The following is a 15,404-nucleotide window of genomic DNA, read 5'->3' as shown; positions in this document are numbered from 1 at the left end:
AGAACTGAAAAAGCATGTGCGAGCAAGGAGGCCTACAACCTGACTCTGTCAGGAGGGATGGGACAATATTCACAGACTGGGAATTTTTACTTAGATTAAATGTCAGGAATTGTGAAAAACTGAGTTTAAATGTATTTGGCTAAAGTGTATGTAAACTTCTGACTTCAACTGTACATAATAAAGTACAATATTTGATCAAACTACCTCTTTATCAAACTACTTAGTGGACTTTCAGTGCAATCATAAATAGTTGACTTTCAACGACACGAGGCACATTGGTTCACTTATATACAAATGTTTTAATGAGTAAGAAAATGATGGCGTCAAAACATGGAAACATTCTCCTGTTGTTGATATTGTTTTCTCGTTTTCTTACAAAAGTCCAGTAGCTCTTGATTCCCCGACTGCTCTTGAGGTCCACGTCGCTTTCTGCTCCAGAGCCATAGAGAGAGGCTAGCCATAGACAGTTTGGCAAACTATCCTTCATGTTGGCAGCACATTTTAATTAGATTTCTGACTAAAAGTACTGTAATAGTGAAAGGACTATCGGTGCCAAGATGGCTTCGACTATCTGTGTCTGCACTGCACCACTCGACCGCTCAGGCAGTCAATGAAATCCACTCCAGGTAGAAATTTCCCTTGCGCACAGATCTAAGATCAGCTTACCCTAAACACATCCTAACCTTAACCATTAGGGGAGAGGGGAATGCAAAACTGACCTAAGATCAGTATCTAGGGACAACGTTACCCTGTGAAGTTCAGTTACTACTGTGTCCAGCTAAGGAGGAACGATGCAGGTAATACTGTATGTACAGCCGTCTGTCTGTTGTTCTAAATGTTGTCTGTCTGCCATTCTGTCTGGTTCAGATGAAGTGGTCTGGAGTTACTGTTGTAAACAAAGTCAGTTGTTTGATACGTTCTACTACAGCAGGCAGTACTGTGTGTTACGTGTGTGTAAGTTCTCGTATGTTTGTGTGTGCTTTATTTGTGCATGCACGTATGTGTGTGTGTATGTGTGTGCAAGTCTATCTGTGTGTATGTAGATACATTTGTTTGTATAGTTTAAGTGTGTTTGCATGTGTGTGTGTATGTGTAATGTTCAGTGTATGATGTTCAAGGCATCACAGTCCCTTGAGACAGCGATCTGGTCATCTCTGTGTGTACGAAGAAGGTTTTGAGCTCTCCCTTCCCCTTCACGTTGATGATGCCTCGACACGAACACATGTAGCCCAGCGTCGCTAGGATACGACTTGTCTCCTCAGTTACCTGGAAGCAGGGAAAACATACAGTTATGAATATAACTACTATTCCCTGAAGGAGGGAACATATTATGGGGAGTCAACGACCAGTCCTATTCACCAGAGGAAAACTGAAATCACGGAAGCTCCGCCTTCCTGGCTATAATATCAGGGCTCGCATTCATTCCTTCAATTCAGTAACGCTCAGGCACATGCGAACTGGCACCGAGTGCCCCAGCTGAAACCGTGCCAGACAGAGCAGTAATGCCAGAACCCGCCACTGGACGGAGCACTCTGCCAGTCTCCCTACATTATGTCCTGAAAGGACCGAGCACCACCATGAGGACTGGGATAATTTTTGTTGTTGTTGTCATGCTTGTTTTCAAATCCACCACTCTTGACAACCGTGTGTCTGAACGCGCGGGAGGAACTGTGTTTATTATGCCCACACCTGGACGATACCGCTCTCTCGATACCCCTGAACCCCAAGGAACCTTGGGTTGAAACAATGTGCTTTCATGGTACCGCATTTCTGATACCCGGCCCACACCGGGTTTGGGGACTTCGGCAACCAGTAACTTTTCCTGACAGCCAGGATAGTACCGCGGGACAGACGCAGCACAAAAACAGCCATAGCACAGATTTTGCCGAGAAGCTCTGAATCCAACTCTTCGCCTCCACGGTCTTATTTAGCTCATGTAGCATATCGATATGATGATACTGCTGTAGCATTGTGACCACATTTAACGACCGGGCCACCACACCCTCAGCCTGATACAGGTTGTCCAGGTGATCCGCTGAGAACTGTCACTGTATATTCAGAGAACGGTGCTAGGATTAAGCCCCTTGTTAGCATCTGGAGCTAAGTAACTCACCAGCTTAACATCCATCAGCGGTGGGAAAATGAGGCCCACCTCCTCAATACCCTCTACTTCAGGGATCATCAACTAGATTCAGCCGCGGGTCAATTTCTTCTTGAGCTGATAGTCGGGGCGCCGGAACATAATAACAACGAATTTGAACACCGCAAATTGACCACAAGAAGCCCAAACATATATAATATTTGACTAAAACATAACAATTTCAAACAATGCTAACATTTTTAAACCATCACGTGTCTCTCTATTATGTGGAGGAACACTTTGGAACAGATTTACAAAACTAAAATCACTTGGAACAGATTTCCTGGTGCTTTTACAGTCTTTTATGTCCATCAATAAAAATAAATATACAGTTGAAGTCGGAAGTTTACATACACTTAGGCTGGAGTCATTAAAACTCGTTTTTCAACCACTTCACAAATTTCTTGTTATCAAACTATAGTTTTGGCAAGTCGGTTAGGACATCTACTTTGTGCATGACACAAGTAATTTTTCCAACAATTGTTTACAGACAGATTATTTCACTTATAATTCACTGTATCACAATTCCAGTGGGTCAGAAGTTTACATACACTAAGTTGACTGTGCCTTAACTTCTTTGGGATAGGTGGCAGTATTTTCACGGCCGGATAAAAAACATACCCGATTTAATCTGGTTACTATTCCTGCCCAGAAACTAGAATATGCATATAATTAGTATATTTGTATAGAAAACACTCTAAAGTTTCTAAAACTGTTTGAATGGTGTCTGTGAGTATAACAGAACTCATATGGCAGGCCAAAACCTGAGAAGATTCCATACAGGAAGTGCCCTGTCTGACAATTTGTTGTCCTTCTGTTGCATCTCTATCGAAAATACAGCATCTGTGCTGTAACGTGACATTTTCTAAGGCTTCCATTGGCTTGCTAAAGCTGCCAGAAAGTGGAATGGGGTGTCTGCTGTCTCTGGGCGAAGAACAGCAGGAGAATTTGTAAGTGGTCAGCCTGGGGACAGTGACACTGGAGATGCGCAGTCACGAGACTACTCAATTTTTTTCTTTCAGCCTTTGAATGAATACAACGTCGCCCGGTTGGAATATTATCGCTATTTTACGAGAAAAATTGCATAAAAATTGATTTTAAACAGCGGTTGACATGCTTCGAAGTACGGTAATGGAATATTTTGAATTTTTTTGTCACGAAATGCGCTCGCACATCACCCTTCGGATAGTGACCTGAACGCACGAACAAAACGGAGCTATTTGAATATAACTATGGATTATTTGGAACCAAAACAACATTTGTTGTTGAAGTAGAAGTCCTGGGAGTGTATTCTGACGAAGAACAGCAAAGGTAATCAAATTTTTCTAATAGTAATTCTGAGTTTAGTGAGACACAAACTTGGTGGGTGCCAAAATAGCTAGCCGTGATGGCCGAGCTATGTACTCAGAATATTGCAAAATGTGCTTTCGCCGAAAAGCTATTTTAAAATCTGACACCGCGATTGCATAAAGGAGTTCTGTATCTATAATTCTTAAAATAATTGTTATGTATTTTGTGAACGTTTATCATGAGTAATTTAGTAAATTCACCGGAAGTTTTCGGTGGGTATGCTAGTTCTGAACATCACATGCTAATGTAAAAAGCTGTTTTTTGATATAAATATGAACTTGATTGAACAAAACATGCATGTATTGTATAACATAATGTCCTAGGAGGTCATCTGATGAAGATCATCAAAGGTTAGTGCTGCATTTAGCTGTGGTTTTGGTTTTTGTGACATATATGCTTGCTTTGAAAATGGCTGTGTGATTATTTTTGGCAGGGTACTCTCCTGACATAATCTAATGTTTTGCTTTCGCTGTAAAGCCTTTTTGAAATCGGACAATGTGGTTAGATTAACAAGAGTCTTATCTTTAAAATGGTGTAAAATAGTTGATTGTTTGAGAAAATTGAATTGTGGTATTTTAGTTGGTTTTGTATTTCGCGCCGTGCGATACCATTGGCTGTTGGCTAGGGGTTCCGCAGGCGGAACGGGGTTCCGCTAGCGGAACGTCTGTCCTGAACAGGTTAAACAGCTTGGAAAATTCCAGAAACTGATGTCATGGCTTTAGAAGCTTCTGATAGGCTAATTGACATCATTTGAGTCAATTGGAGGTGTACCTGTGGATGTATTTCAAGGCCTACCTTCAAACTCAGTGCCTCTTTGCTTGACATCATGGGAAAATCCAAAGAAATAAGCCAAGACCTCAGAAAAAAATGGTAGACCTCCACAAGTCTGGTTCATCCTTGGGAGCAATTTCCAAACGCCTGAAGGTACCACGTTCATCTGTACAAACAATAGTACGCAAGTATAAACACCATGGGACCACGCAGCCGTCATACCGCTCTATCAACTAGAGATGAACGTACTTTGGTGCGAAAAGTGCGAATCAATCTCAGAATAACAGCAAAGGACCTTGTGAAGATGCTGGAGGAAACAGGTACAAAAGTATCTATATCCACAGTAAAACAAGTCCTACATCGACATAACCTGAAAGGCCGCTCAGCAAGGAAGAAGCTTCTGCTCCAAAACCACCATAAAAAAGCCAGACTATGGTTTGCAACTGCACATGGGGACAAAGATCGTACCTTTTGGAGAAATGTCTCTGGTCTGATGAAACAAAAATAGAACTGTTTGGCCATAATGACCATCGTTATGTTTGGAGGAAAAAAAGGGGAGGCTTGCAAGCGAAGAACACCATCCCAACCGTGAAGCACGGGGGTGGCAGCATCATGTTGTGGGGGTGCTTTGCTGCAGGAGGGACTGGTGCACTTCACAAAATAGATGGCATTATGAGGGAGGAAAATTATGTGGCTATATTGAAGCAACATCTCAAGACATCAGTCAGGAAGTTAAAGCTTGGTCGCAAATGGGTCTTCCATATGGGCAATGACCACAAGCATACTTCCAAAGGTTTGGCAAAATGGCTTAAGGACAACAAAGTCAAGGTATTGGAGTGGCCATCACAAAGCCCTGACCTCAATCCTATAGAACATTTGTGGGCAAAACTGAAAAAGGGTGTGTGAGCAAGGAGGCCTACAAACCTGACTCAGTTACACCAGCTCTGTCAGGAGGAATGGGACAAAATTCACCCAACTTATTGTGGGAAGCGTGTGGAAGGCTACCCAAAACATTTGACCCAAGTTAAACAATTTAAGGGCAATGCTACCAAATACTAATTGAGTGTGTGTAAACTTCTGACCCACTGGGAATGTGATGAAAGAAATAAAAGCTGAAATAAATCATTCTCTCTACTATTATTTTGACATTTCACATTCTTAAAATAAAGTGGTGATACTAACTGACCTAAGACAGGGAATTTTTACTTGGATTAAATGTCAGGAATTGTGAAAAACTTAGTTTAAATGTATTTGGCTAAGCTGTATGTAAACTTTCAACTTCAACTGTATATATGTATGTACTGTATGTATGTATATGTATATTGTGTATACTTTATTCAGAAAACCTACGGAGCCGAATAAGACAACCCACGGGCCGCCAGTTAGGAAACCCTGCTCTACATTCAAGAACTCGCTATAACCTGGTAGCACCAGCCTGGCTGAATGAGGGGAATCCAAGATCACCTTTATCTCATCTGCAAAATCTTTAAACAGGGGTAAGCAACGCTTCCCTTCCCATGAGTATCTTTCAATTTTCATTGTGAAACCACATGCCCTTGAGCACGGTCGGAGGTTCAAACTTGCCATTTTTAACTTACTCTTACCACTGGCCATCTTACTCAAGCAAAGAAGCACAGTCTACACAAGTAGAGCAGAAAGTAGTGGGTTTTTAGCAAACACAAAAAACAATACCAAGACCCAAAACTCGCAATATCTAGAGGGACAAGTACCCTCTCCCCACCAACAGACACCTAAGTCGGAGCCGAATCTCGTAGCCTCGTGTGCTTGAAAAGTTTGTAAATTGCGTGACACGTTCTTCCTTCAGGCGAGATGAAGAGCGAAGAATTGAGGAAATGAATGCGCGCCCTGGTATTATAGCCAGAAAGGCGGGGCTTCTGAGGGTGGTCGCGACATTCATTAGCCCGTTGGGCGTAATTTCTTCAGGTGATTATGATTGGTCGTTGACTCCCCATATTGTGTTATACCAAGTGACCGACTGAAAGGGAACACAAAGCAGCATGTCCAAACAAATCACATGTAGGCAGGATATTCTATAGAAGTACATATCTAACTCAAATTAATTTAATAAGATCTCTGTGGTAAATTCATTTTAATAACTGGAGACTTAATCAGGAAAGGAGAGTAGTCAAAGAGATAAGTTTATCGTGGCTTTGAGTATATTGTATAGTTCTGCATTATTATATATCCACATTTGCATAACATCTGCTCTGTACCTGTATACCGTACTCATTAACCCTGATCTATTTCTGCAGCGACCCCTAGTGGTATAAAATACAACTGCATTGAGCTATTATTACTGTAGCAGCGTTTCCCTAAGGGGTGCACATTTTGGGTGTTGCCCTAGAACTACACTGCTGATTCAAATAATCAAAGCTTAATGATGAGTTGATTATTCGAGTCAGGTGTGTAGTGCTAGGGAGAAAAATAAACAAGATAGAGTTTGGGAAACTTCTGTAGCATTACTATTCGTATAACTGTATTAATTGAGTACCTGTATTTTTCCCAGTACCCCAGTACTCTCCATCCTGCTGGCCACATTAACACTGTTCCCCCAGATATCATACTGAGGCTTTTGAGCTCCGATCACCCCTGCAATCACCGGACCATGGTTTATCCCTGACACAACCAGGAAGAAGGGTTAGAGGTCACATGTAAGACAGAGTCGGACTGTACCAATTACACTATACCGTCTCTCTCTCTCCTCTCTCCTTCTCTCCTGTCTCTCTCATACACACACGCACTCTCTCTCTCTCCCTCTCTCTTACCGACTCGTAGCCTGAAGTCATTGAAAGAGTGTTTGTTGATAACGTCTAGTTTCCCAACCAGAGCGAAGGCAAACTCCATCATTGTGCCGATGTGCATGTACTGACGGTCATGTTCCTGAGAGGTAGAAGATTGAGTGAGGGAGAAAGAAAAAATGGAAAGGAACAGAGAGAGGAAAGATACAAGGGAGACAGAAAAGGGCAAGAGAGAGGAGGGGGGTAGAGGAATGGAGAGAGAGGGAGAATCATTCAGTTGTTTAGCACCATCACACAGCTTTAAACCTGTAATTGGAGGTGAGTTGATGCTGTAGCTGAGTTTGATCATTTCTGTGGGTTTCAAATATATGTCATCCAGTTCCCACTGTGTGTGTGTGTGTGTGTGTGTGTGTGTGTGTGTGTGTGTGTGTGTGTGTGTGTGTGTGTGTGTGTGTGTGTGTGTGTGTGTGTGTGTGTGTGTGTGTGTGTGTGTGAGATGTACCTGTGTGTATTCAGGTCCAGGTGTTGCGTTGAGACCAGTAGCAGCCATATAAGTGCTGCCAATAGTCTTTATCTTCTCCACCCCGCTGAACTTAGGCTTGGACAGCAGCTATCACACAGAGATAGAGAGGGTAGAATTTAGCCTTGGACAGCAGCTGTCACACAGAGATAGAGAGGGTAGAATTTAGCCTTGGACAGCAGCTGTCACACAGACAGAGAGAGAGAGAGAGGGTAGAATTTAGCCTTGGACAGCAGCTGTCACACAGAGATAGAGAGGGTAGAATTTAGCCTTGGACAGCAGCTGTCACACACACAGAGAGAGAGAGATAGAGAGAGAGAGAGGGTAGACAATTAGCAAGAATACTGTAACAAGGGTGTTACAGACAGTTTGGTTACAGATGTATTCCTGTTATCAGTGAAGATGCTCTGTATTGTCTAACATCCCGTTATAATCAGTAGTAACGGATATATTATTACTGTGACACATTCCACAACAGCCCAACACACAGATGTGATTAGTAGCCAATGAGGACAGAGTAACTCACCTCGTCAAAGTCAGCGATGATCTCGTTGAGGAGTCTGAGACATTCCAGGCCCTCCTTGTTGACGTCTGACTCTGTGTAGAACTCCTTAAAGTCTGGGATGGAGGCGAACATCACACACACCGACTCATACGACTGGTGGTACAGATCCTGGAGAAACAAGCACACAGACACAGGTCAGTGGAATGGATCAGTGCTACTGGTTCCATATAGGGTTAGAATGTGTGGTTCTAAAGTTACTTCTAGAATGCATTCATTTTGTGTCTTCTTTGAAGAATTTTAGAATGGGAATGTGCTTCGTTCTATGATTGTGAGTTCTCAAGGTTCTGATGTCCTGTGAATGGTCGCTGCCTCACCTCGTTCTTCCAGTTACGTCCCAGGAAGTGTTCTGCAACATGGGCCGGTAGAACGTTCTCTAGTAGAACCCTGTTCAGGTTCTCCATGGTCTCAATCTCCTCACACTCTCTCTTGAACTTGTCCCTCCACAGGAAGTCCAACCTACAGTAATATTCATTCTGTTAACAGGAGGACACAGAGACGGTAAAGATATGGTGGTAATAAAGTAAATAATAAATCATTTTACTTTACTCTCTGAAATGACTAAGCTTGAGTGAAGGTTTACCAATAATAGCATCAATTAAGTGATGATATTTTATTACTGTAAATGTAGGAGGTCCATTTTTTATGAATTTGCTGAACAGATCAAGTTAATTAAAATGAGACTGGACTTGACTCACTGCTGACTAGACTTCTGAAACAATGAAATAATTGAAAACAGAACACATGGGTCAATGTGCTGCATGGTCAAACATATCGTTCTCAAAGTGTTTTTTAAATTTTTTATTGTCCACTTGGAGAGTCACTGCTTCAAGCTACATCTGTAATCTATAACTGTTCCTCTCACACATTCTCCTAACTTTAACGTCATGGACAAAATATCATATTTTGGGCATTTTCCTCCCCCATAGACCTACAATACTCCTACTGTCAACTAATCATCCCCCTTCCATCCAAAATTGAGATAATCTGATGGCAGAATAAGAGACTCTGTCCCAAATGGGACCCTTTTCTCTATATACAGTAGTGCACTACTTTTTACAAGGGCCCTGGTCAAAACTACTGCACTTTATAGGGATTAGAGTGCCGTTTGGGACGTAGAACTATCTCACCAACTGGCCCTTAAGAGCATGTTTTGTATTCATGGAAAATGAGCGCTCCGGTAAAAAGACAATGAAGCAGAGGATAGCGGCTTCACTCCAGGAAACGCTGAACACCAGCCTGATTAGCATAAAGTATAGGTGCTGGTTTCTCATTGGTTATTCGTGAGATGGTGGTCAAAACGCCCAGGTGTGTGTGTGTGTGTGTGTGTGTGTGTGTGTGTGTGTGTGTGTGTGTGTGTGTGTGTGTGTGTGTGTGTGTGTGTGTGTGTGTGTGTGTGTGTGTGTGTGTGTGTGTGTGTGTGTGTGTGTGTGTGTGCGCCCTGTATTAGAGCTTATGTGGGCCGGCGTTTATATACGTGTGTGTGTGTACTAGTTAGGTCATCCTTGTGAAGAGCTGAGAAAGCCTAGTAACTAGGTCAGGCAGGAACAGTGGTATTATCAGAGGCTGTTTAGAAGGTAATTACTGATGACGCTTAATGAATGAATCATTCATCTGTTCTTTAGGGATTCAGCATTACCTCATGTTTAGAGCCAAATGCTGCAAGGGAGAGACTATTTAACACCTCCAGAAAATATTTGCAATAAACAAAGGCTTACCATTGTAAAATCGTTTAAAATACAGCTAACCAAATACTGCAATTAAATGAAACATGTACGTCATCCCCAAAACACAGCCCCTACCCTACTGGTGACTATAACCCAGTTTGTCAACAGGGTGAACTGTATGGGCAGGCTCTTGTCCAATGGGAATGGTATATTTGGGTACACAAAACTGTCTCTGAAAAGCTCTGATGGATGGTACTCGAGAGCAGTGGCTTAGGCAAACATTTGATGATGGCAGGGCCAGCAAAAATGTAGGTCGGACAAAATTTAGGCACTCAAATCATAATTTCATTATCATAAAAGCATAGCCTATCCTATACCCTAGACAGCAAATTCTCCAATGTTAAATCATCACTGACATCAGGCCTTTAAGTGACATTATTGTCACGACTTCTGCAGAAGTCGATGCCTCTCAATCTGTGTTGATGTATGCGCACGTTAGTCTGGTTGCACTGGGTTATGTATACCCATTTTGTATTTTGTGTTCATTGTGCCGTGTGCTTTTGGTTCGCCTGAATAAAAGTCTCCGTGTGCTACCAAATACATGCTCTCCTGCGCCTGACTCCCTTGCAGCCACTTCCGCATACCTGACAACTATGCTGGCTTGTAAAGTGATGTTATTCCTACTGAAATACAGACAGTTAGCACATCCAACAGTTAGAATTTTTATTCATCTGCAACCTGCTTCCGAAATAATTGTCAGGATAAGGAATATTAAGAAAGGAGACTACCTAAACCATTTTAACTGTAACACCCACTTCAGTAATGGGTGCAATAAATCTAACTAACTGATTGAATTAGTTGATAAAAATGTATGCTATTTGTCTTTGTGTAGCATAAGATTAATAAATCAATCAATGTACATGTAAAAACACAGATATTAATTCAAAACAATCCTAAAAAGTCTAGCTGCAGTAGAGCACACTGTGAAATAAGATCATGATGGGCAACGTTTTGATGGGAACATTTTACTCTCCACTCGACACTGGTTATTAACACTAACACTAGGATTCTTTTACACCTGAGTGTTAATTTAACTCCTTATTCAACACTAGAAATGTTACACTGAAAAATCAATACTAGGTAACACTGGCCTATTTGCTTTGTACTTTAATCGATCGCACACAACAAACCATCTAATAAGTGATTTCACATTATAGATAAATAGTCTTGTAGGCCTACGTTAATCCATGAGTCTTGCTCTTAACATGCGACTCACATAGACCTACACATAATAAACCATAGGTCTATAAATAATAGACTGAGACTAGAGCATAATGTCCTGATATAACAGTAATAATCACAATAGGCAGCCATAGCCTACAGTGCCTTCAGAAAGTATTCATACCCCTTGACTTTTTCCACATTTGTTGTGTTATAGCCTAAATTCAAAATGGATTAAATTGCTTTTTTTCCTCACCCATCTTCACACAATACCTCATAATGACAAAGTGAAAAGATGTTTTTAGAAATGTTTGCAATTTATGTTAGAATTACTGTCACATCCTGACCATAGAGAGCTCTTATTTTCTATGGTAGAGTAGGTCAGGGCGTGACTGGGGGGTTTATCTAGTTTATTTATTTCTATGTTGTGTTCTAGTTTCTTTTTTCTATGTTGGGTTTTTTGTAAGATTCCCAATTAGAGGCAGCTGGTCATCGTTGTCACTAATTGGGGATCATATTTAAGTAGTTGTTTGCCCACCTGTGTTTGTCTTATTTTGAGTTAGTGCATGTTGCACCTCTGTCGTCACGTTTTGTTTATAGTTTATTGTATGTCTTGCATAGTTTCACATATTAGTAAAGATTTGGAACAATACTCACACTGTGCCTTGGTCCTTCTCTACAAACAATCGTGACAATTACTTTTGGCAGCGATTACAGCTGTGAGTCTTTCTGGGTAAATCTCAAAGAGCTTTGCACACCTGGATTGTACAATATTTGAAAATGTTTCTTTAAAAATATCTTCAAGCTTTTTTCAAGTTGGTTGTTGATCATGGATAGACAGACATTTTCAAGCCTTGCCATAGATTTTGAAGCTGATTTAAGTCAAAACTGTAACTAGGCCACTCAGGAGCATTCACTGTCTTCTTGGTAATCAACTCCAGTGTATATTTGGCCTTGTGTTTTAGGTTATTGTTCTGCTGAAAGGTGAATTTGTCTCCCAGTGTCTGTTGGAAAGCAGACTGAAACAGGTTTTCCTATAGCACTTACTTATCTCTATTCCGTTTCTTTTTATCTTAAAAAAAACTCCGTAATCCTTGACGATGACAAGCATACCCATAACATGATGCAGCCACCACCATGCTTGAAAATATGAAGAGTGGTACTCAGTGATGTGTTGAGTCGGATTTGCTCCAAACATAACGCTTTCCATTCAGGACATCAATTTCATTTTTTTTGCCACATTTTTTGCAGTTTTACTATTAATTTAGTATTGTGGAGTAAGTACAATGTTGTTGATCCATCCTCAGTTTTCTCCTATCACATCCATTAAGCTCTGTAACTGTTTTAAAGTCACCATTGGCCTGTTGGTGAAATCCCTGAACAGTTTCCCTCCTCTCCGGCAAGTAAGTGTCTTTGTAGTGACAAATACTTGTATGAGTGGGGTACAGAGATGAGGTAGTCATTCAGAAATCATGTTAAACCCTATTATATAAACTCCATGTGATGTATTATGTGACTTGTTAAGCTCATTTTTACTCCTAAACGTATTTAGGCTTGCCATAATAAATGGGTAGAATACTTATTAACTCAAGACATTTCAACTGTTAATTCTTAATTAATTAATAAACATTTCGAAAAACATAATTACACTTTGACATTATTTGCTATCGTGTGTAGAACGATGACACAAAATCGCTATTTAATCAGTTTTAAATTCCGTCTGTAAGACAACAAAATGTGAAAAATCATAGGCTATTTACATTGACTGTAAATAAATATTGTTTCATACATTTGCCAATTTTCTTCATGTAGGCCTACCTCTTATTATAAATGACATAGAGTCCCTATTTCAAAACTTGAGTCTCAAGCTAGGCTATATGATAACACTGATCAGTGGTCAGTTGTTGTATCTAGGCTATATGATAACACTGATCAGTGGTCAGTTGTTGTATCTAGGCTATATGATAACACTGATCAGTGGTCAGTTGTTGTATCTAGGCTATATGATAACACTGATCAGTGGTCAGTTGTTGTATCTAGGCTATATGATAACACTGATCAGTGGTCAGTTGTTGTATCTAGGCTATATGATAACACTGATCAGTGGTCAGTTGTTGTATCTAGGCTATATGATAACACTGATCAGTGGTCAGTTGTTGTATCTAGGCTATATGATAACACTGATCAGTGGTCCGTTGTTGTATCTAGGCTATATGATAACACTGATCAGTGGTCAGTTGTTGTATCTAGGCTATATGATAACACTGATCAGTGGTCAGTTGTTGTATCTAGGCTATATGATAACACTGGTCAGAGGTCAGTTGTTGTAGCCTACTACTTGCGAGCCACATCGGAGCTCCCGAGTGGCGCATCGGTCTAAGGCACTGCATCTCAATGCAAGAGGCGTCACTACAGTCCCTGGTTTGAATCCAGGCTGTATCACATCCGGCCATGATTGGGAGTCCCATAGGGCGGCGCACAATTGGGCCAACGTCGTCCAGGTTTGGCCGGGGTAGGCCATTATTGTAAATAAGAATTTGTTCTGAACTGACTTGCATAGTTAAATAAATACATTTAAAAAAATTGTTGTTGAAATAACTATTTTTTTTATTTCACTGGACTGATGGTCATGTCTCAGTGGAGGATGGGACAGAGTGCGAATTGAAGTGGAGAGGCGTGTTCCATGGTTTCTAAAAGTGTGGGAAAAAAACAGTGTTGTAGTGCTTATCGTTGTCTGATGGAAAACACTTTCTGTACATAGTCCCCCATAAGTATTGGCACAAATTCACTTATACAGTATGTGTATTAAGTACAGTGCCTTGCAAAAGTATTCATCCCCCTTGGCGTTTTTCCTATTTTGTTGCATTACAACCTGTAATTTAAATAGATTTTTATTCGGATTTCATGTAATGGACATACACAAAATAGTCCAAATTGGTGAAATGAAAAAAATTACTTGTTTCCAAAAATTCGAACAAATACAAATCGGAAAAGTGGTGCGTGCATATGTATTCATCCCCTTTGCTATGAAGCCCTTAAATAAGATCTGGTGCAATCAATTACCTTCAGAAGTCACATAATTAGTTAAATAAAGTCTACCTGTGTGCAATCTAAGTGTCACATGATCTGTCACATGATCTCGTTATATATACACCTGTTCTGAAAGGCCCCAGAGTCTGCAACACCACTAAGCAAGGGACACCACCAAGCAAGCAGCAGCATGAAGACCAGGAGCTCTCCAAACAGGTCAGGGACAAAGTTGTGGAGAAGTACAGATCGGGGTTGGGTTATAAAAAAATATCAGAAACTTTGAACATCCGACAGGGCTCCATTAAATCCATTATTAAAAAATGGAAAGAATATGGCACCACAACAAACCTGCCAAGAGAGGGCCGCCCACCAAAACTCATGGACCAGGCAAGGAGGGCAGTAATCAGAGAGGCAAGAAAGAGACCAAAGATAACCCTGAAGGAACTGCAAAGTTCCACAACAGAGATTGGAGTATCTGTCCATAGGACCACTATAAGCCGTACACACAGAGCTGGGCTTTACGGAAGAGTGGCCAGAAAAAAGCCATTACTAAAAGAAAAAAATAAGCAAACATGTTTGGTGTTCACCAAAAGGCATGTGGGAGACTCCCCAAACATATGGAAGAAGGTACTCTGGTAAAATGAGACTAAAATGTAGCTTTTTGGACATCAAGGAAAACACTGTGTCTAGCGCAAACCCAATACCTCTCAACTTGAAGGGGCTGGAGCAGTTTTGCCTTGAAGAATGGGTAAAAATCCCAGTGGCTAGATGTACCAAGCTTATAGACATACCCCTAGAGACTTGCAGCTGTAATTGCTGCAAAAGGTGGCTCTACAAAGTATTGACTTTGGGGGGGTGAATAGTTACGCACGCTCAGGTATTATTATTATTTTTTTACTTATTTCTTGTTTGTTTCACAAGAAAAAATATTTTGCATCTTCAAAGTGGGAGGCATATTGTGTCAATCAAATGATACAAACCCCCCAAAAATCTATTTTAATTCCAAGTTGTACAGCAACAAAATAGGACAAATGCCATGGGGTGTGAATACTTTTGCATGCCACTGTAGTCATACGCTTAGCATTTGGTCCCATGTTCCTATTACACCATGATTACATCAAGCTTGTGACTCTGCAAACTTCTTGGATGAATTTAATGTTTGTTTTGTGTGTGTTTTAGATTATTTTGTGCTCAGTATAAATGAATGGTAAATAATGTACTGTGTCATTTTGGAGTCACTTTTACTGTAAATAAGAATATAATACGTTTCTAAACACTTCGACATGGATGATTACGGATAATCCTGAATGAAGCATGAATAATGATCAGTGAGAAAATTACATTTCCCCCAAGAATGCTAACTGCCCCTGTTATTGTAATGGTG

The 15,404-nt window shown here is 40.7% G+C and overlaps 1 protein-coding gene across 3 annotated transcripts in view; it reads right to left on the bottom strand.

Annotated features, from left to right (window-relative positions):
- Window positions 1–279: 279 nt before the first annotated feature.
- Window positions 280–15,404, bottom strand: part of LOC106588693 (adenylate cyclase type 2) — a 131,848-nt gene continuing 116,723 nt past the window's right edge. For 2 of the 3 annotated variants that reach the window (XM_014177944.2, XM_045709582.1), the window contains exons 20-25: window positions 8,420–8,578; window positions 8,067–8,213; window positions 7,523–7,630; window positions 7,048–7,162; window positions 6,774–6,898; window positions 280–1,266 (exon numbers count right to left, since the gene is read on the bottom strand). In XM_014177944.2, the coding sequence (XP_014033419.1) occupies window positions 1,114–1,266; window positions 6,774–6,898; window positions 7,048–7,162; window positions 7,523–7,630; window positions 8,067–8,213; window positions 8,420–8,578 (807 nt within the window). In that variant the 3' untranslated portion in view covers window positions 280–1,113. The other variant, XM_045709583.1, reaches the window with a different exon arrangement.

Source organism: Salmo salar, chromosome ssa27 (genome assembly GCF_905237065.1).
Source record: "Salmo salar chromosome ssa27, Ssal_v3.1, whole genome shotgun sequence".
NCBI lineage: Eukaryota > Metazoa > Chordata > Actinopteri > Salmoniformes > Salmonidae > Salmo > Salmo salar.
This window is presented reverse-complemented; position numbering and strand designations above follow the sequence as displayed.